The 21,864-nt window shown below is 45.9% G+C and overlaps 1 protein-coding gene across 2 annotated transcripts in view; it reads left to right on the top strand.

Moving 5' to 3' along the window:
• The window catches only part of FRAS1 (Fraser extracellular matrix complex subunit 1), a 356,925-nt gene that overhangs the window by 329,585 nt on the left and 5,476 nt on the right, over positions 1-21,864 (top strand). For both annotated transcript variants that reach the window (XM_083631513.1, XM_083631512.1), the window contains exons 61-72: positions 499-686; positions 795-1,070; positions 2,878-3,110; positions 5,057-5,217; positions 7,023-7,237; positions 11,930-12,080; positions 13,687-13,794; positions 14,593-14,752; positions 16,155-16,271; positions 18,588-18,754; positions 19,352-19,557; positions 21,395-21,541. In XM_083631513.1, coding sequence (XP_083487639.1) covers positions 499-686; positions 795-1,070; positions 2,878-3,110; positions 5,057-5,217; positions 7,023-7,237; positions 11,930-12,080; positions 13,687-13,794; positions 14,593-14,752; positions 16,155-16,271; positions 18,588-18,754; positions 19,352-19,557; positions 21,395-21,541 — 2,129 coding nt within the window. The remainder of the gene's footprint in view (positions 1-498; positions 687-794; positions 1,071-2,877; positions 3,111-5,056; positions 5,218-7,022; positions 7,238-11,929; positions 12,081-13,686; positions 13,795-14,592; positions 14,753-16,154; positions 16,272-18,587; positions 18,755-19,351; positions 19,558-21,394; positions 21,542-21,864) is intronic.

The raw sequence follows: 21,864 nt of genomic DNA, 5'->3' as shown, positions 1-21,864 counted from the left end.
TCGCGGCCCAGTTCACCATCTGATGTGAGGCTTTTCTCTCAGAACAGGTTTTCCCAGCCCTTTTCCAGTGCATCAATCCACAGCAACTCTTAAAGGCCTTACAGAAAATCTTGCAAGGCTAAGAGTTCTGTGCTTATCGTAAAGAATCAAAGCAGACGTGCCCTCCAGCAATAATATGGGAGGTATATTTTGGATCACAGATTTTTATTAAAGTCGGACAGGCGCCATTAATCCTCACATGGCATCTGTTAGTAAATCTGCCAAGCAATCCATCAGATGACATGCTGTATTTTGTAGTTTTTAGTTTTCTAAAGGCTCCTGGGCCACATCATTAGAGCCAAAGGGGTTACGATAAAAACTGGTGTGTGTGTGTGTGTGTTGTTAATCACAATGATTTAGTGGATCTGACCTCAGCATTGCTTTATGGAAGCATTTAAAAGCCCTGTCAGATTACAAGCTGGTTTGACTCAACCCTCTCTCTCGTGTCTGTTTGTGCAGGAGTGGACCACATCGTATTTAAGGTAGAGATCATGTCCAATGAAGACAGGGAGTGGCACGAGTCCTTTTCCCTGGTGTTAGGGCCAGACGACCCTGTTGAAGCTGTCCTGGGGGAAATCACCACTACAATCGTCACCATTCTGGACCAGGAAGCAGCAGGCAGCCTCATTTTGCCAGCCCCTCCTATTGTAAGTGCCTTTAACCTGAGGATCCCTGAGTTATTTGGGAATTAGCCATTAGCTGCAGTTGCAAGGTCCCTTCCCTGGAGTTCCAAACCTTGTATTGTGTCCCTGCAGGTGGTTACACTGTCCGAGTATGATCACGTAGAAGAAGAAGCCAAAGAAGGAGCTAAGAAGTCTCCCTCTCCGGGCTACCCGTTGGTCTGCGTGACGCCCTGCGACCCTCACTTCCCCAAGTACTCGGTGATGAAAGAGCGCTGCGGCGACGCCGGGATAAACCAGTCCTCCATACAGTTCAGTTGGGAAGTGGCTACGCCCACGGACGGGAATGGAGCCAGATCTCCCTTTGAAACGATTACAGACAACACTCCCTTCACCAGTGTCAATCACATGGTATGTGCAGAGACTGTCAAGGGGGCTTTGCAGCCAAAGGAATGCAAGCGGCACATAGTTACCGTATTTTTCGTCCCATAGGATGCTCCGTCCCATAGGACACACCTAGTTTTTTGGGGGGAAAATAAAGGAAATTCCCCCCCTTATTTCCCCCCCAAAACCAGGTCAGAGAACAGCGGGATGGCGGCGCTGCGCCTCCCCGCTGTCCCCCGAGCTTGTGGGGCTGGCCGATGTCTGCCCGAAGCACGGGGCGCTCTGCTTCAGCGCGCCCTGTGCTCCATACAGCAGGCTGCTATCTGCAGCGTGGGGAGCCCTGCGGGAACTCCCGCAGGGCTCCCCATGCTGCGGATGTCTGCCCGGCGCTCGGGGTGCTCTGCTTCAGGGTGCCCCGCGCACCGGGCGGCAGGCTGCTATCCGCAGCGTGGAGAGCCCTGCGGGAACTCCCGCAGGGCTCCCCACGCTGCAGATGTCTGCCTGGCGTGGGGCACTCTGCTTCAGGGTGTCCCGTGTGCCGGGCGGCAGGCTGCTATCCGCAGTGCGGGGAGCCCTGCGGGAACTCCCGCGGGCTCCCCAGGCTTGCTGATAGCTTCCTGAAGCAAAAGCCTGTATTCGCCCCATAGGACGCACACAGATTTCCCCTTCATTTTTGGAGGGGGAAAAGTGCATCCTATAGGGCGAAAAATACGGTAACTCTTTATTTTCAAAGATAACGCTTACAGACGATTCTATAGCTCTGGATACCTACACATGTCAATCTAGCAGCTAGGCAGCTATTCCCAGGTCCATGTTCTATGGAGCAGTTGCAGCAACAGGGGACTACTCATCAGTTTATGTACTTTCCCCCGATGGGCTGCTTACACACAGCCAGAGACTATGCCTGCGTGAAAGCTTCCTCTGCTCCTCCCTTTTCAGTCCGCTCCTGGTTCTGGGAGACAGTGGAGCAGGAGATGGTGGGGAAGCACCTGGACCTTCACTTGCCTGACCTGCCTCTTCCTCTTCCTCCTACCCCTCCTGTGCTCCCCCTCCAGCTCTGAAGCTTCCCCTGCCTCTGAGTCTTGCCTCCTGGCTGGTACAGTCCCCCACAGATCACTGGCCCTCGCTGCCAAGTTGGCAAAAGGCTGCCTTTGACAAGCAAAAGCTTTTCTCCCTTGACCTGCTGCCTTTGATCTTTCTAACTGGAGAGGCTGGTGATCAGAGCAGAGAGTGTCCTAGCTGGCTTCCTGATCTTTCTCTGCTTTGTTTCCATTGCCTTATACTTCTGTATTACTGTTTTAATATGTGTGTGGCATAGTTAAAGGTAAAGGGACCCCTGACCATTAGGTCCAGTAGTGACCGACTCTGGGGTTGTGGCGCTCATCTCGCTTTATTGGCTGAGGGAGCCAGCATACAGCTTCCGGGTCATGTGGCCATCATGACTTAAGCTGCTTCTGGTGAACCAGAGCAGTGCACGGAAACGCCGTTTACCTTCCCGCCGGAGCGCTACCTATTTATCTACATGCACTTGACGAGCTTTTGAACTGCTAGGTTGGCAGGAGCAGGGACCGAGCAACGGGAGCTCACCCTGTCACGGGGATTCGAACCGCCGACCTTCTGATCGGCAAGCCCTAGGCTCTGTGGGTTAGACCACAGCGCCACCCGCGTCCCATGTGGCATAGTTAAGCCTCTTTAAATGTGGATGGACAGAAAAGTAATAATGTTCTATTAATATATTGAAGCATTTAAAAATATATATAAGGCTATCAGTTGTTTAGGCCACACTGAGAATCATTTCTCCTTCCTTCCTTCTCCCCCCCCCCTTCCTTCCCAGGTGCTGGACAGCATTTACTTCAGCCGACGATTCCACGTTCGCTGCGTGGCCAAAGCCGTGGACAAGGTTGGCCACGCCGGCACCCCACTGAGAAGCAACATAGTCACCATTGGGACAGACAGCGCCATCTGCCACACACCAATAGTGGCTGGAACAGCCCGGGGGTTTCAAGCGCAGTCCTTCGTTGCCACTTTGAAGTATCTGGATGTTAAGCACAAGGAACATCCCAACAGGTAGAGGACTTCCAAAAACTTTCATGGAAATGGTAGAGAATTTGAATTTAATAGATATTTGGAGAAACAAACATTTATTAGACAGAGAGTTCACTTTTTATTCAAATGTGTATAAAAGCAGTGCAAGGATAGATGCGATTTGGCTATCCAAAGAATTAGAGGTAAAGGTGAGGAAAATAGAAATAAGGCCAAGAACAATATCAGATCATAATCCATTAATTTTAGAAATGCAGAATGAGAAACAAACCACTTTCAGATGAAGATTAAATGAAGATCTATTAGAGGACCATTTTTTAAAAAATGGAAAAAGTATTAGGGGATTATTTTGAGCTAAATTTGAACAAGGGGACAAATGTACAGATGGTATGGGATGCTAATTTTAGAAATGCTCCCAAGTGATTCTCAGAAAAAAAGAAAGATAAAGGATGATATCCAACATTAGTCATACTCAGAGCAGAACTATTAAAATCTCAGCCCCTTGATTTGAGGAGGTCTGTTCTGAATATAAATCGTTTCTTTCTTTGACCCAGAACTTTTCTCCTTGACCCGAAGAAAGAAAGGAATGCAAGGCATAAATGGTCGCTGCCTTCTTTATTTGGAACTTTTACTGCATTTTTTTTAAATGAAGGGAAGATCAAAAGATGAAACAGGCATATAATGCCACTTGGGGTGGTGTTGGGAAAGTTAACACATTTGCAATCAATTTCCAGGGGTCTACATTTAAACAATTTCCAAACACTTCAACATTTAGGGTTTTGCTAATGAAAGGATTTGTGGCTGAAAATGGAAAATGGCCCAAAAGGTTTTGCTAATGAAGTATCAGTGAAAATATTTCTTAAACTAGCTTGGTGAATCTGTTTTTGAAAGGATCAGCAAGCTGGTGGGGGGGGGGTATGGAGCTGTTTAGATTTCAGCCCCTCATGCATTGCTATATTAGGAATGAGTCTCAGATTCAAATAGGTCCTCCACACCTCGACATCCCGCTGTTAACTGAATGTAGGTCCTCTCTTACATTTGGCAGTGAACCAGCAGGCTGAACAAGGTTGATTGCATGTGCAGGTCTGAACTGTGTGCAATTCTGGATGCTGGCCACTAATTTTGTGGCTACAACCTTCTACCCATTTACCTGGGATAAGACACATCAAGCTTGGTGGGACTTGCCTCTGAGTAGACATGTGTGAAATGATGAACTTGGAAAGTTGCCTTATGCCAAGACAAGCCATTGGTCCATCCAGCAAAGTTTTTTCTACTCTGCTAGGTGGCTGCTTTAATAAGCAGAGACATCACCTTTCTGACAAAGGTCCGTATAGTTAAAGCGATGGTTTTCCCAGTAGTGATGTATGGAAGTGAGAGCTGGACCATAAAGAAGGCTGATCGCCAAAGAATTGATGCTTTTGAATTATGGTGCTGGAGGAGACTCTGGAGAGGCCCATGGACTGCAAGAAGATCAAACCTCTCCATTCTGAAGGAAATCAGCCCTGAGTGCTTACTGGAAGGACAGATCCTGAAGCTGAGGCTCCAATACTTTGGCCACCTCATGAGAAGAGAAGACTCCCTGGAAAAGACCCTGATGTTGGGAAAGATGGAGGGCACAAGGAGAAGGGGATGACAGAGGACGAGATGGTGGGACAGTGTTCTCGAAGCTACCAGCATGAGTCTGACCAAACTGCGGGAGGCAGTGGAAGACAGGAGTGCCTGGCGTGCTCTGGTCCATGGGGTCACGAAGAGTCGGACACGACTAAACAACTAAACAACAACAAAGGCGGCTGCTCCCTGGGGTTTCAGGAATGAAACATTCCCAGTCCTTCCAGGGATTAAAACAGTGCCCTGTGCTGCAAGGCAGTGCAATTTGCATTTTGTTATGTTCATGCAATACTTGTGTCTTTTACCCAGTGCATCCTCTCTCCTCTCCCCACTTCAACTCCTGCCGCTTTGTGGTTTTCCAGAATCCATATCTCAGTGCAGATTCCGCACCAGGACGGGATGCTCCCTCTCATCTCCACGATGCCTCTGCACAACTTGCACTTCCTCCTGTCGGAGTCCATCTACAGGCACCAGCATGTCTGTTCCAACCTGGTCAGCATCCAAGATCTTAAGGGCATCTCAGGTAATCAATTACGGGCCGCTGCCACTTAATGTGCACATTCGTGAAGCAGCAGTTTCGCTGCTGGCATCCTGCAGAGCTGGTCCTTGATGGCAGGGGTCCCTGTAGTGAGGCCCAGAAGACCACCTCCAGGTGGGCATAGATCAATGGGCATAGGGGGCTTAGCCTGTGATGTTTCTTGAGCCCTACGTCTCCAGACCCTGTGGCATTTGCACAAAGATGCAGGCAGAGAAATAGGCAATCGTCCTCGTCTGCCCTCATTCTTGAAAAGGGTTGCAGGTCAGCTTCTTGCAGGACTGGATGCTGAAACAAACATTCTATGTGTTCAATGAGCAGTTTGACCCTGATGCTGTAAATAGCAGCTATTATCGGCCTATTTACGCATGAAATGTTGGTTTTTGGTAAAGTAGAAAGGAAATAAAAGGTAGGTAAAGTAAAAGGAGAATTCCCCCCGGGTGCCTAGATTGGGGCAAGTACTCTATGGTGAGAGAGCCCCAGCAGAGATTGGAAGGGAAAAAAACTTGCAGCAAAGTGGAAATATAGGCTGTTGGACCTTTAAATTATCCCCTTCTTCCAAAGTTACCCACTTCCCTTAGCATAGAAAGAGACCACACATTTGGTAAGCTGAAAATGGTTTACTTAAATCTTCACATGTTAGATTTGTAGCAGGAAACCCGCCCCCCCCAATCATTCAGTTTGTACAAACTTCACACACACTCACACACTACATACGCTGCGCTTCTGTTATAAATTCATAGAAAATCAACCATACATCGGATTTGCACTGTTCCACTTTTATTTTACTTCATGAAGGAAGGACTACAAAATGGGGAAGGTTTGATACAGGGCAGCCATAATCCCTTGACCATACCAGCACATCCACAGGAGCCCTGCCAAGTTGCTATGCCAACCCTGATGGTCCTAGACAGAAGACCATCAAGATCACAAAGAACTTGCATATGGGAGTGGATTCAGCACAGACTGAAACAAAGGACAATAATCAGCTCTTCCCTCTGGGGGCAGGAAACTGCAAACTCCCCTCTGTCACCTGGAAAGTACTCATGGGGAGGGGGAAAGGGGGAACCAGCCAGGTGACACGACACTCAGGTTACCACCACCACTCCTCCCTCAGCCCCTCCTTTCTGTGATGTATGCATGATGTTTCTGGGGGTGGGCTTGATCTACAAGGTGGCAATTTCAAAAGTCTTTATAAGGCCTTGCACACCATTTTTTCTGTGTCCTTCCTCTCTCCTGCAAGTGAGGGGAGCACCCTGTTGCAACAGTTCAATAAAGGCCAAGCCTACAGGCTGCTGTTTTGCTCCAAGTTATCCTGGTTGGTGTCTTTGTTTTTGTCCAAGGGAGCCCTCGGATTTTTCCGTTAACAGATTCATGTGCTTTTCCATACAGCAGCAAGAAAAGTCAGGCAGTAAAACTGAGGTTAGCTCCCCAAAGCTAAGTGTTTCTAAATTATAGGTATAGAAACACAAAAGTGGCTTCTTAAAGCCATGCGGTCTAAGCTTGAGGCATCCACCTTAGACATCCTTACTGGAGGGGTTCACATTGTGGAATAAAGGTGGTAAGTGGGAGAACGAAGAGTTTGATAGACCTTCCTCCCAAGGTGAGGGTGTGTCGCCTAGCTAAGCCTGGCAGGACAGCTTACTCTCTGGTCTTAACCCCTTCATGCATTAATTAGAGTTAAGCATGTTGGCTGGAGATATCCCACATGAAATGTATTTCACAGCAGATCTGATGTATAACCAAAGCGTAACATAGCAAAACCTTGACGTATCCCCTGGTTTCCATCCCAGAAGCTGGATTCCTAGATGAAGTGACCTACAATAGCATCGTTCTGGGACCTGGGTACGATCGACCGTACCAGTTTGACCCCAGTGTGAGAGAGCCAAAGACCATCCAGCTGTACAAGCACCTGAACCTGAAGAGCTGCATCTGGACTTTTGACGCGTACTATGACATGACAGAATTAATTGACGTCTGTGGAGGATCGGTCACTGCCGATTTCCAGGTAATGCTGTCCAGCTGGGGGCCAATCAGGAAAATCTCTTATTGGGTTTCTTGGATTGAATGCTGGGGTCCCCAGTATGATTCCTGTGGACACCAGGACACCTTCTCTAGCCCCTCCACACACACTTGAGGGCCTGTTAAGACCCTCTGCCCCTCCCAAATTTTAATTTTAATTTTTTTATTTAATTTTTTAAATATTTTATTGGGTGGAAATATATGAACAAAGACATGCAGATACCACAAATACACATAGAAACACACATGCTACATATACAAACTAAAACAAGACACCTTACCCACCCCCTGACCTCCCTCCACCACGGCTCAACTTCCTTAATTTTTAATTTAATTATTTCATTGCATTTCTATAAACCTTCATCTTCATCTCTTACAACCATTTCTGGTTTTATTTTCACCTTTACATACATACTCACTTACTTAATCTATACTTGCTCACCGTATATTTATATTCACACATCCCCTTTACATGTTTAATCTATGCATATTAACATATTCTTTTTAGAGCAGCATTTTTCCATGTTTTCTTTGAAGCATTTCCATTCTGAATTTAAATTTTGAGTTGTTTGAGATCTTATAATTACTGTTAATTTTGCCAACTCCGCGTATGCACTTAGTTTATAAATCCATTCTTCTTTAGGTAAGTTCAGGGAAGTTTTTAATGTGTGACATTTTAATGTATTCTTAATCTTTGTTGGAAGCCGCCCAGAGTGGCTGGGGAAACCCAGCCAGATGGGTACAAATAATAAATTGTTATTGTTATTGTTATTGTTATTGTTATTGTTATTGTTATTGTTATTGTTATTTAGAGGGTACTGTCTTGTCTTTCTATTCGCTGGCTAGAACTATTCTGGTGGCTACTGTATGATTCCTGTGGACACCAGGGCACGCCCCCCCAACTTGAGGACCTGTTAAGACCCTCTGCCCTTCCCAAATTATAATTTTTTAATGAGTTTCTGGAAGGCTCCCCCCCTTTTTTTTTAGGTGCCTGCCTGCCTTTTTATCTGTTTGGTTTTGGGGAAGTGGTGTAGATATTTTGCCAGTTTCGGGGCAAGGGTGTCGGTTCGGAATATCAGTTTATCATCGTCATAAACTTTATTGCACTAGCCAGAGGCCATGGCATCATTCACAATGGGAACAAAAAGAAAAGCAACAATAAGCATAAAAACCATAAAAACATCAGGCACTGCAGATACAATAAACCACGATCATGTCTCCTAAAAATTATTTGTTGCATACGATAGAATAGCAAGGGGTTCTTAGGTAGAATGTGCCAGCTTAAATGTCCAAATCACCTTTGCAATTGACCACTATTTTATCTAGTTCTTTTCTCCTGATCTTCTTAGCTGTCAATGCATATAGTGCTACTTTATAAGTTACGAAGTCATCAGTAAATATCATCAGTTGTTCTTCTGTGAAACTGGCCTTCTGTAGTGCCCACGAGAGTCCCTTCGATTTGTAAATGTGCCGCTGTACCCTACTAAAGAGGCAGGGGTGATGACCTGGATCTAATTCATGAGCCAGATCCAGAACAGGCCTACTCTTTTGACAACTCAGTGGGGCTGCCCCCCTGGAAGTTACTTGACATCTTTAGAAGAAGAATCAGGAGCTGCTCCATCCTTTGCAGTCCTGGCTTGTATTCAAGTCGTGGCCGCTGAATGCAAACTCTGCTTTTGCTGGAGGTTGGTTCCACTAAGGAGCATAATAATAATAATAATAATTTATTATTTTTTACTCCGCCCATCTGGCTGGGCTTCCCCAGCCACTCTGGGCGGCTTCCAACAAAGTATTAAAATACAGTAATGCATCAAACATTAAAAGCTTCCCTAAACAGGGCTGCCTTCAGATGTCTTCTAAAAGTCTGGTAGTTGTTGTTCTCTTTGACATCTGGTGGGAGGGCGTTCCACAGGGCGTGTGCCACTACCGAGAAGGCCCTCTGACTGGTTCCCTGTAACTTGGCTTTTCGCAGTGAGGGAACCACCAGAAGGCCCTCGGCGATGGACCTCAGTGTCTGGGTAGAACAATGGGGGTGGAGACGCTCCTTCAGGTATACTGGACCAAGGCCGTTTAGGGCTTTAAAGGTCAGCACCAACACTTTGAATTGTGCTCGGAAACATACTGGCTCGGGAACCCCCAAGTAGAAGCAATCTCAACTGGTTTGCAACTGGTGACATTTTCTTGAGGGTCAGAGAGGCTCCCCTGAACAATGTGGGACGGGGCTTTGGAATTCAAGTAGTCACCAGATGTATGTTTATTTATTTGCTATTTATTTTCCTGCATTTATATCCCACCTTTCTCCTGTCATGGCATCCAAGTGGCATGCCTGTGGCTTCCACGAGGTCTCCCATCCGGACGCTGACCAGAGCCAGCCCTGCTTAGCTTCAGCAAGGTGGTGGCATCATACACCTTCAGACCATACCCTGGGATCATTTGTTTCCATTTCAAGATCTGTAGAGAGCATGAAAAGAGAGACATGGCCTCTACCCTGGCCTTAAATTAGGAGACTTTCAGCGATACTGGAGAAGAATGAAACCATAGTTACTTGGTGATGCTAATAGCCACAGAAACCTATTCACCTGTCACCTCAATTATAGAAATCGTTATGAGATGAAGATAAAAAGGGCATCTGGGTGTCTGGCCATGCTTGCTTTATTAATCAGCAGTAAAATAAGTGGATTTTCAGATTTCTTTTATAGCTATTCCATAGAGGAAGAGATGGCTTGATGCTGTCATATGTGCAGGAATTGTACTAAAATGGATAATCACACTTGCCTTTGAATGTTAGTTTCTGCCTAAAGCGTTGTGTAGACGGAACATGGTCCTTGCTGCTTTCTTTCTCTTTCCAAAAGATCTTTGAGTGCCAGATTAAATCAGTTTTTAATCATGTTTATGTGACTTTTATTGTAGTCCTTTACTTTGGTTTTAAATTGCTTTGGGACTCAATTTTTTTTTTTTTTTTAGTGGCGAGTGATTTATAAATTGCATAAACCTAAACCATGAGAAAACCACTTCACGCCCTCTCCACATGCACTGGGGCTGGCTCTCAGCCTCCGCACGATTGAGGGGATCCCCGGCCGCGTCATCCCCTGGCCAGCGCCTAGGGGTGTGTGGCTTGCGCGTTATCACACTGGTGCGGCCGGGGATCTCCCTCTTTTGCCGCCTCAGCTCAATGGGAACCAAGGATTGCAGAGCTCTGGAGCAGTAAGATGTGGGTCAAACACCTTTGCCTTCAGTTTGTGTGGCCTTGGGGCTCTGCTCCCTAACGGTATGTCTGTGTCCAAAGGTAGCAACTTGCTTTGATGATGAAGTCAAGGAACACTGGTGTTTTTTCAAGACTTATCAATCATAATTAATAGTAAATGTGGTGAATTAGTAATACCAGTGTGGTATAGAAGTTACAGCAGGGGGACTGTGACTCTTTGTGTGTGTGTGTGTGTGTGTGTGTGTGTGTGTGTGTGTGTGTGTGTATGAAGACAGGAGTGCCTGGTGCGCTCTGCTTCATGGGGTCACGAAGAGCCAGACACGACTAAACGACTAAGCAACAACATACCGTATTTTTTGCTCCATAAGACTCACTTTTTCCCTCCCCAAAAGTAAGGGGAAATGTGTGTGCGTCTTATGGAGCGAATGCAGGCTGCGCAGCTATCCCAGAAGCCAGAAGAGCAAGAGGGATTGCTGCTTTCACTGCGCAGCGGTGTTCTGGCTTCTGAGATTCAGAATATTTTTTTCCTTGTTTTCCTCCTCCAAAAACTAGGTGCGTCTTGTGGTCTGGTGCGTCTTATAGAGCGAAAAATACGGTACACACACACACACACACACACACACACACTTTTATTGGTTTTTTTTGGCATATCATTTCCAACAGACACATGACATAATTTCTTATCTTATAAAATATTTTAGACTTCCGTCAACACCTCTGATGATTTTCCGTTCTTTATCACTTATTCTGCATTTCTTAATTTCTCTATTACTCTTAATTATCATTAACTATTAAATCTCCTCATAGTCTTTCTTGCAATATTTCAAATAGCCCTCCTTACAAAACTTCTTGCAATCCTACTAGCGTAATCTGTTCATTCAAATTACTTTTCATATATTTCATATATTTACTCCAGTCTTCTAAGAATCTCTGGTCCCGCAGCTTTCGAATCCTCCCTGTTAATTTATCCAATTCTGCATAGTCCATCAACTTCATCCAACCTGTGACTCTTCATATGATCGTGGATGCCAACTCCCATCAGCCCCGGTCAGCTGACTAATGGTCAAGGATGATGGGAGTTGTAGTCCAGCAATACCTGGAGAGCCACAGGTCCCCAAACCCCCTTGACAGAGTGCTGGACTTTGATGGGGTTCATATCTCTACTCACCTATTCAGTTCTTTGGTTGATCTTAGGCCAGTCACTCTCTTGGTCTCGTAGAATTGTAGTTGGAAAGGACTATGGGGGGTATCTAATGCAGCCCCCTGCAATGCAAGAATCTTTTTGCCCAACGTGTGTCTCAAATCCATGACCTTGAGATTAAGAGCCTTATGCTCTAGCCACAGCCAAGCCCTTTTTTCACTAGGTTGCCCTGAGGAAGAACTGGGTGGATCATATCTGCTGCCCTGAGCTCCTTTGGAGGAAAGCCTGGATGGGGAAAAATGCAAACATTTTCACTCTGTGTTCACTGATAGGTTCGCGATTCAGCTCAGTCCTTCCTGACAGTCCATGTCCCTCTCTACGTCTCCTACATTTATGTGACCGCCCCTAGAGGATGGGCCTCTCTGGAACATCACACTGAGATGGAGTTTTCCTTCTTCTATGACACAGTCCTCTGGAGAACAGGTGAGCGGTTGTGGCGCAAAAGTGTGCTATGCAGCAATGTTGCCGGTGTGCCTGGTCCCATGATTTGAAAGCATGTGGTGCAGGAACCTTGTGGTGCTAAGCAGGATATATGTCTGGTCAGATTCTAGATGGATCTGGACCCCTACGTTGCTACCTTGAACTCCAAGGCTGGCGATAAGCCTTGTCAACAAATAGCATGCAGAAGTCACTGTATTTAATGAGACTTGGGATTGCAGCCCAAATAAATAAGTGACCCTTGTCTGGCTTAAGAATAGCAAAGTGCAGGGGGCTTCGACCTTGGAGCATGGGAAGCCCACCCAAAAATTTATAATTTGGCACAATATCTGGACTGCTTGATTATTGGATAATTTGTATAATTTGGGATATATAATGTGGTTTGATTGGATTGTTAAAATGGAAAACTCAATAAATATAATTTACCAAATAATAAATAAATAGCAAAGTCTGTTTACTCTTTCTTTTTTTAAAATAATGCTATGGTGATGATTGTGAGCCGCTTTGAGCTCAACTTCTGTTGTTGGAAAAGAGGAATTATTAAATATTAAATCAAATGAAAAACCCAATGCTTATGGGGACTTTAATGGCCTGAAGCTGGTTTGGGAGTGAGATTTGGGAGACACCACCACCCATGACTCAACTTGACACCATCCCCTTTTAAAACCACATCAGAAACAATATGGGAGGCAGCAGTAACTCATAGATGGCATCTGACACCAGTTAAACTGATCTACGTGAAGGATGAGATGTTGCCCAACTGTTGGCATGGTTGTTCAACTAGGGCAGGCTTCCTCAAACTCGGCCCTCTGGATGTTTTTGGCCTGCAACTCCCATGATCCCTAGCTAGCAGGACCAGTGGTCAGGGATGATGGGAATTGTAGTCTCAAAACATCTGGAGGGCCAAGTTTGAGGAAGCCTGAACTAGGGGGACCTTTCTCCACATGTGATAGCAGTGTCCTAATGTTGACCGATCCTGGGATAGTCTATTTGACAAGATTCCACAATTACAAAACAGGTGGGTCCCAAGTCTCCTTCTTTGGGTCTTTTGCCTCTGCAACTGGGCCCAACACTTTTTCATACATGCTTAGTATGCTTCCTGCTGAAAGCAGCAAGATCTATCAGACCCTACATTGGATGCTTGAAGCCCTTGTATTTGGTCTCTGATCCTCTCAATCTTCAGTGCTAGGGGTCATAAGGAACCTGGGACCTTTGACACTTGCTGGTTTCCTTTTCTCTTGTTTGTAAATGAGTCCATTGACAGGGAAAATCTCCCAGCTACTCATAGAAACCTCTGCAGAAGCTTTCTAAGTTAGATAGGATTGGACTCACCAGATCCTGGTCCCCTCCCCCCTTTCCTTTTCTTGTTTCCCATCCTTTTATACTTATGATTTGTTGGACACAAGAACCGTACTTGTTATTCTTATTGTATTTGTTCATGTTCTTGGGAGAATGAACAAAGTACAACTGTAAAAACTGGCTTAGCTCTCTTCTTTCTGTCGCTGGGTTGTGACAGGAGGACCAGTGCACTTTGATTAATGCTCCTTTATCCCTTTGTGAAGGAGGCAGCTGATTCTCTTGTTCCCTCCAGGCATTCAGACCGACAGCGTCCTTTCTGCTAGGCTGCAGATAATAAGGATCTACATTCGAGAGGATGGTCGGCTAGTCATTGAGTTCAAGACTCATGCCAAGTTCCGAGGTAAACAGCTCTTGATTTCTGCAAGGAAACCTGTTTGGATGAAGGTCACACTTTCTAGAATCCCTGGCTCTTATGCCTCACTCCAGATATGGACAGGTGCTGGTTGTTGCAGGATGATGGCACCCTAAGGTAAAGGTAAAGGACCCCTGGACGGTTAAGTCCAGTCAAAGGCGATTATGGTGTTGCGGCGCTCATCTCGCTTCAGGCCAAGGGAGCTGGCGTTTGTCCACAGACAGCTTTCCGGGTCATGTGGCCAGCATGACTAAACCGCTTCTGGTGCAACAGAACACCGTGACGGAAACCAGAGTGCATGGAAACACCATTTCCCTTCCCGCCACAGCGGTACCTATTTATCTACTTGCACTAGCCTGCTTTCGAACTGCTAGGTTGGCAGGAGCTGGGACAGAGCAACTGGAGCTCACTCCATTGCGGGGATTCGAACCGCCAACCTTCCGATTGGCAAGCCCAAGAGGCTCAGTGGATTAGACCACAGCACCACCCACATATGTAATAATAATAATAATTTATTATTTATATCCCACCCATCTGGCTGAGTTTCCCCAGCCACTCTGGGCGGCTCCCAATCGAGTGTTAAAAAACAATACAGCATTGTTCCTGATGGCACCCTACAACCTCTAAGGCACACCTTTTCCCTTTGCCTTTACTTGTCCCAGGGCTAAGCCCTGGTATTCACAGATGGCTCAGAAGCTAAATCCTTATGAGCCTTAGATTAAGCAAAATGATGCTAACGCTACTATCGTCATCAACGAGAACATCCTTTTCCCCCTCTCTATGCAGGGCACTTTGTGATGGAACACCACACTTTGCCAGATGCAAAGTCTTTCATCATGACTCCTGATCACTTGGGAGGGATGGAGTTTGACCTGCAGCTTTTGTGGAGTGGCCAGACTTTCGATTCCCCTTATCAGCTCTGGAGAGCAACCAGCTCCTACAGCAGGTAAGACCAAAAAAAAACCCCTGCTACTGAAGCTGCTGCCATCCTACTGCTGCCCAGGATGTCTTCAGTTTGATGCTAGGTTTCTGTCAGGGTGAATTTGCAGAACCAGGGGGACATAACAGAGTTGAAGGCAGCAGGGGAATGATCCTGGAATGAGTTGATGCATAGCACTAGGACTTTGGAGGGACTGTGTGGGACGGAGGGTGGGCTTTGCCAGTTATTAGGAATTTGGGGGACAAGGGCTTTGGGAATCCTGCTGGAGAAAAGCAAAGGCTGAGGCAGAAAATAAAGGCTGCTCCTGGCAAAAGAGGAATGGTGGTTTTGAAAGGCAGTTGAGGGTTCTGCACACCTAACTGCCTCACTGACATTTCCGGGTTGGAGGTGAGTCGGAAGTATGGCTGAGTCTGCTCATGGCAATAGGTTTCCCGTGGGATTAAGGAACCACTCTTTGCATCTTTGTACTTGAGAGGGCTGTTGTTCAGCTCTCCTTCCATGAGAGCAACTTTCTCTGATTTGCTGTCCTTTCCACACTCTGCAACTGGACCAAAGTTGCAGAGCAGAGAAGACATAGGACCTAAGATTCTAACTTTCTCTTTAATTTCAAGGGATGGTGAGCTAGAAATTAATTGACATCAATAAAACTGGTGAATTTGGACCTGTTCCACCCCACCTAGCCCCCTGCCATGCAGTTATTCTCAGGTCTGGGAAACTAAAGATGGCTGAATAGTATGCCAGCCACATTATTTTCTTAAGAATTCTGTCCCACAAACACAAAAATTGGTGCTACTCCTTAACTATTTCAGCCAATCAGGTCGTGCAGTGGTTACACTTTGCTCCCGCCGCTTGTGTGGGGAAGTGCAAAGAGGTCTTTTTTGCAGCATCTACAAAGTGAGAAAATGTGCACTAAAGAAAATAAATCTGTAGCAGAGATCAGGAGGCGGAATCTCTTACGAGCATTACCTGGAAGATTGCATGTGAGAGAGACTTCTTCATCTTCTTTTGGTGTTTGATCTAATTCCTGAAGTGTCAACTCACCTATCCAACCCATGGGAAGACGTACATTTCTCTGCAGTGAGTTGCCACTTTAGATGCTACCCAAAAGTGTAGCAACAGGATACATAAATCCTGTTGATGCCCAAAGCCATCCATAGTTGTTCTGGTCAAAGAACCAGGCCCTACTTAAAGTTTTTTTCTAGAGATCAAGCTGCAGCCAATGACCTATATTCTGGCCTATATGTGGTTCAAACACTGCTGGTAAATTGTTTGCCCAGAAGGCTGTTCCATTTCTGTGTTTGTTTTGTTCACCTGGCCAAGCTCACCAGGCCCTTAAACAAAGGACTTCGTGGTATAAATAGCAATGCAAATCAATACAGTAACTATGGTGCTTCTTCTCTGCTTCCAGGAAGGATTACTCGGGAGAATACACCATCTACTTAATACCATGCACAGTGCAGCCCACGCAATCATGGGTTGATCCAGGAGACAAGCCTTTACCCTGCACTGCTCATGCTCCAGAAAAGTAAGGAGATGCTTATTTTATTTGTGGCTTGATTTACCATGCCTGGGAATATTCATCAGTAAAGAGAGAGAGAGAGAGAGATGGATGCACACACAGATACCTGCACACCTTTTCCTACATGCAGAAGGCGATTCCTCCCATTCTACTCTCCCAACCGTGCCACGTTCTTCTTTGGCCATTGAGTGGACTGGCTGGATTCAGAGCAGTGGTGGGAGGCACCATCTGCAGAACTTCCAGGGGAAGAAGGCTCAGAGCCAGGGGATTGATGAGTGGTCAAAAAGAGAAGAGGGGACAGACTGGGAGGAGGAGGTGTCAGAAGCCGAAGAGGCAACAGAGTTTAGTGAACAGAGAGAGGCTGCGGCAGAAAGCAGTCCAGACTCAGAGGCAATAGCAGAGGGGGATCAAGAGGCTGAGTGTGCTGCAAGCAAAACTCGTTCTTGACAATCATGGTCGGGTGGGTGTTATTCAACAAGCCTTTTCTTGCAAAGCACACTGCACCATTAAGGCCTCCTAGCAAATACATCCCCACTTCTAGTGACAGGCGCTTTGCTAGTACATAATAAACAGTAAACAGTTTAAAGGAAACATTTGAAGGAGGGAGATTTCATGGCCTCTCGGGCAGCTTGATTTCACTGGTTGTTTACAGATTTATTATTTGAATGTTGCGTCTTTTATGTGTCCAGGTAGTGACAAATCGCTAGTGCAAAAAACGAGCAAAACTTGGCTGGTTCATTCAGACAAACGAGAAGCACAAAATGGGAAATTTAAGAGGGAGATGTGTTTAAACCCTTTTTTCCAAGACTCAAGAATAATAGCAATTCCTGAGATGTGCAATGCTCTTTTTCCCTGCTCCAAGAGGAAATATTGGCACAGCCGTCTTTGCAAACAAAGCTTTTGACAGCATTCCTACAAATGCATCTGGCTGATAGTCCAACACGGCGTGTGAAATCTGGCACTGTGCAGGCTAACAGCAGGCTCAAATCTGTGATCTTCGGATCACAGCCTTTCCTTTGTGCTGCGCTTCAAAAAGACTTCTTTGGATTATTTCCAAAGACGGAGCCGAAGCTTAACGCCACCAGCACACCAGCAGTCAAACTGAAAGCATTCGGGGCAGGGGAGAAAACGGTTTGAATTTTATGCTCTCTTTCCCAGGAGGGTAGTAATGCTAGATGTTCTCACTTTATTAGTGCTGGCCAAATCCAATAAACAACCCATCCAGTGGAGCAGGAGGGGGCATGACTAGCCTTGCTCTGGGGCAATAGGCTTTATTTTCGGGGGGGGGGGGCGGACATGCAATTTGTAGGAGGCATGAGCTATATTAAGAACAACGAGCCTCTTTCAATTTCAGGGCCGTATTGCCTCTTGGGCAACACAGTGGGAGCCACATTCAGGTTGTTGTCAGACCCAGAGGCAAAAGTGCACAGGGCAATTGGTGTCACGGTGTCTGTTGTCCAAGTTGACAGCGTCCATTGTGGGCAGTGCTGGATTTACGTATAAGCCAAACAAGCTATAGCTTAGGGCCCCACTCTCTTGGGGGCCCCCAAGAAAATTAAAGGAAAAAACAACTGGATGTACATTTCCAAAATATAAGATAAAAAAACAAATAAAATAAAACCCACATACAGCAACAGTGTTTTGTGTTGTGAAGGCTCCTATGATGTTAGTAATGGGCCCCGCCTGCTAGCCTGCTCCCTAAAATATCACAGGTTTGCTCATTTCTATATATAGGGAGCCTACATTCTGTCTGGACTGGTTGCAGGGCAACATGTGCAAATGGCTTTAGATACCTATTAGGTCCATAAACTACCATATAGCATATATTCAACACAAAAGACAGCAACAATTTGTTGTTGACAAAGGACAGCTGGACATATACAGTGGTACTTCGGGATGTGAACGGGATCCGTTCCGGAGCCCCGTTCGCATCCTGAATGGAACGTAAGACGCGACAGCATCTGCGTGTGAGCGGGTCGCATTTTGCCACTTCTGTGCATGTGCATGACGTCATTTTGAGCGTCTGCGCATGTGCGAGCCGCGAAACCCGGAAGTAACGCGCTCCGTTACTTCCGGGTTGCCGCAGAGAGCAACCCGAAAGCGCTCACCCTGAAGCACATTCAACCCGAGGTAAGACTGTAAAGGGCCCCATTACCTTCAGTAGCTTAAGGCCTCATCAAACCTAAATCCGGCCCTGATTGTGGGGCTGCAAAGGGGAGTAGGGCAAGGCAGTTTTGGGAAAATATGTGCCTTCCACTCTGCCCTAATTCTGAAATTGTCTCACGGGCCATTTCTCTCCTGTTTCCTCTCTCCCCTGTTTAGATTCCTGATCCCAATTGCCTTCCAACAAACTAACCGGCCGGTCCCCGTGGTGTATTCCCTGAACACGGAGTTTCAGCTCTGCAACAACGAGAAAGTGTTTCTGATGGACCCAACCAAATCAGAAATGTCCATGGCAGAGATGGACTACAAAGGAGCTTTTTCAAAGGGTAGGGTTTACGTTTCCTGGTTGGGTTGGGTTGCGGTTTCCTGGCATCACCTGTTGCCCAGCAGAAACTGCAGAAAAAGGAGGGGCAGTGATAAAAAGCTGTTGTCTAAATGAAATGGAACCTGAGTTGGTAAGCGGTGACACGATTAAAGTTTACAAATTAGCATGCGCTATTAAGGTTAAGATGGGGGAATATGCAGGAGACATGATTTTGAGGAGACATGGAAAGGGTGTTTGTAGAATTTGTACTGTTAAAAGGGAAAGGGGTCAAACAATTGCAAGAGGTGTTGAAATTTTGGGAGGTTGGATAGTTGCAATGGAATGGTCTTGTTGGTGGGGTGCACATTTTTATTCTTATTTGTTTCTGATTATTACTTTGTCAAAAATAAATAGATGAAAAGGGGGGAGTTTATAAAATTATACATGGCATAGAGAAAGGTTTTTCTTCCTCTTTCATAACACAAACTCCTGGTCTCTCTAAATATATATATATATATATATATATATATATATATATATATATACACACACACACACACACACACACACACACACAAATATTGACTCAGCCTGAGTCCTGTGTGTTTTCTTTCCTCAGGCCAAATCCTTTACGGCCGCGTGATGTGGAATCCTGAGCAGAATCTCAACTCTGCCTACAAACTGCAGCTGGAAAAAGTCTACCTCTGCACAGGGAAGGACGGCTATGTGCCTTTCTTTGACCCGACGGGGACCATCTACAACGAGGGTCCGCAGTATGGCTGCATCCAACCCAGCAAACACCTGAAGCACAGATTTCTGCTGCTGGTACATTGTGTAACTCTAGCATCTTGGGGCAAGGTTTTGAAGGGCAACCACCCTGGGCTTAGGGTGGATGTGGATGGCCGTTGTACCACACGTCTGGCAGGGGGACAGAAAGGATATCCAGAGAGGAACCTCTGAAGATACATTTACCAAGTTACAGTGGTACCTCGGGTTACAGACGCTTCAGGTTACAGATGCTTCAGGTTACAGACTCCGCTAACCCAAAAATAGTACCTTGGGTTAAGAACTTTGCTTCAGGATGAGAACAGAAATTGTGCTCTGGTGGCGCGGCAGCAGCAGGAGGCCCCATTAGCTAAAGTGGTGCTTCAGGTTAAGAACAGTTTCAGGTTAAGTATGGACCTCCGGAACGAATTAAATACTTAACCCAAGGTACCACTGAATAGGTTACTACAGTGCAGTGCAGCTACTTGCTAAACCCCAAGGCTGGCCCCCAGCATCAGGCAAGGTCAAATTTGCCTCAGGTGGACATTATTAAAAGACAGCAAAGTGTCAATAGAATCATAGAGCTGGAAGCGACCTCAAAGGTGAATTAGACCAGACTTTGCCCACCTAGACTACAACACCCATCAGCCACAGCCAGCACAATGGGCATTGTAGTCCAAAACATCTGGAGGGCATCTGAAGTTGGGGGAAAAGGTTGAAAGATGAGACTCTTAAGCTCAGTCTCATGGGTTTGAGCCCCATGTTGGGCAAAAAAATTATTGTGTTGCAGGGAATTGTCCCTCATGTTCCCTTCCAAGTCTACAATTCTGTGATTCTAATTTCAGGTAACAGAGCTGAGAAGGGCCCTTTTACTTGAGACCCCAAAGAACTGCTGCCAATCAAGAACAGACAGCACTGGGCTCGATTGGCCAGTGGTCCTAAATAGATGCAAATTACTGTTAGTTCCATGAGAGAAGCGGGAAGTGTGGTGAATTAAGAAGAAACACCACACTGATCATTGTTCCTGTCTCCCCAGACAGTAGTTCTGTTGGTTTTAGTATTGCAGTTGTCATTGAAATTCTACTCAATATTGATCCAGAGTAGATTCCAATGTACTGTATAGTTAGCAGAGTAACAACTTAAACACGTTACAGGATTCCCAAAAAATAGACCAGAGGCAATTATATTTCATCCACCAGAGCTTGACTGCTACTGAAGGCAAATGAGCATAATGGTCACAAATCCAATACATTCAGGATTGGCAATGGCTTTAAGAAATCCAGTTGCAGCAGTCTTAACTTAAACTTAGAATATCTTACAATGTCTAAACTTTAACACTGAGCATGCTACGTAGAGAACACCACACCAGAATGAAAAGAGAGAGAAAGAGAAAGTGAATCTCAGGCTCCTTCTGGCTTTACTGTTATAGTCAGCATGACCTTGATAGAAAGAGATTAGAGAACCATTTTAAACCAGCTGTACTCAGCTTCTCTGAAGGAATAACCCAAACATCATGACCCTTCTGCTTGTTTCTTTCACAGAAAGAAACTTTCAGAACCCTCTTGAATTAATTAGAACAGGAAAGATCTCTAAACATCAGATCAATACTTTCTGCACCAAGAAATGCAGACTGACAGTAGTTACACAAGTGTCAAAAGTCCTGTTGGACTAGAACTTGAGTTACACAAACTGAACTTAATAGATTGGGACAATTAGCTAGGAGGAAAAAAGATACGGATCAGCACACAGTAGTTGTGTATCTCTCCCCTTTGGCCAACCTGCTGCCTGCTTCTCCAGGGAGCCATGTTTGGACAATGATGCATTTCTGTGTAGGCCTGCTCTCTTAAGAGCACGTTGTCTCCATTTACCTTGTAATCATGGGCTATTCCAATTCCAGGACAGGACTCAGCCAGAAGCGACTGACAAATACTTCCACGATGTACCTTTCGATGCCTGTTTTGCTTCTGAGCTGCCAGATTTCCACCTGGTCAGCAGCATGCCTGGAGTGGACGGCTTCATCATGAAGGTGGATGCCCTCTACAAGGTGGGTAGGATACAAGTTTATGTCCCAGGCAAATGTCATGGTTTTAATTCTACAAATTGATTGTGCAATGGAACTCTAGAATCTATGCCTTCTCGTTGCATGGAAATTGAGGGGGAGCGGGGGATCTGGGTATGCCAACTTTGCTCAAAATGATGCCCTTGAGATGTTTAGCAGAGCAACTCGCATCAGCCTCAGTCATCACAGCAAGGGTAGAGTTGATGCAAGTTGTTGTTCCAAAGATCTGGAGGGCAGCAGGTTGAGAAAGGCTGGTGTGTGCTCATAGGCACCGCCGTCTTCCTTAGATGAGACGAGATGGCACTGTG

This window comes from Podarcis filfolensis (assembly GCF_964270895.1).
Source record: "Podarcis filfolensis genome assembly, chromosome: 9".
Classification (NCBI taxonomy): Eukaryota; Metazoa; Chordata; class Lepidosauria; order Squamata; family Lacertidae; genus Podarcis; species Podarcis filfolensis.
This window is presented reverse-complemented; position numbering and strand designations above follow the sequence as displayed.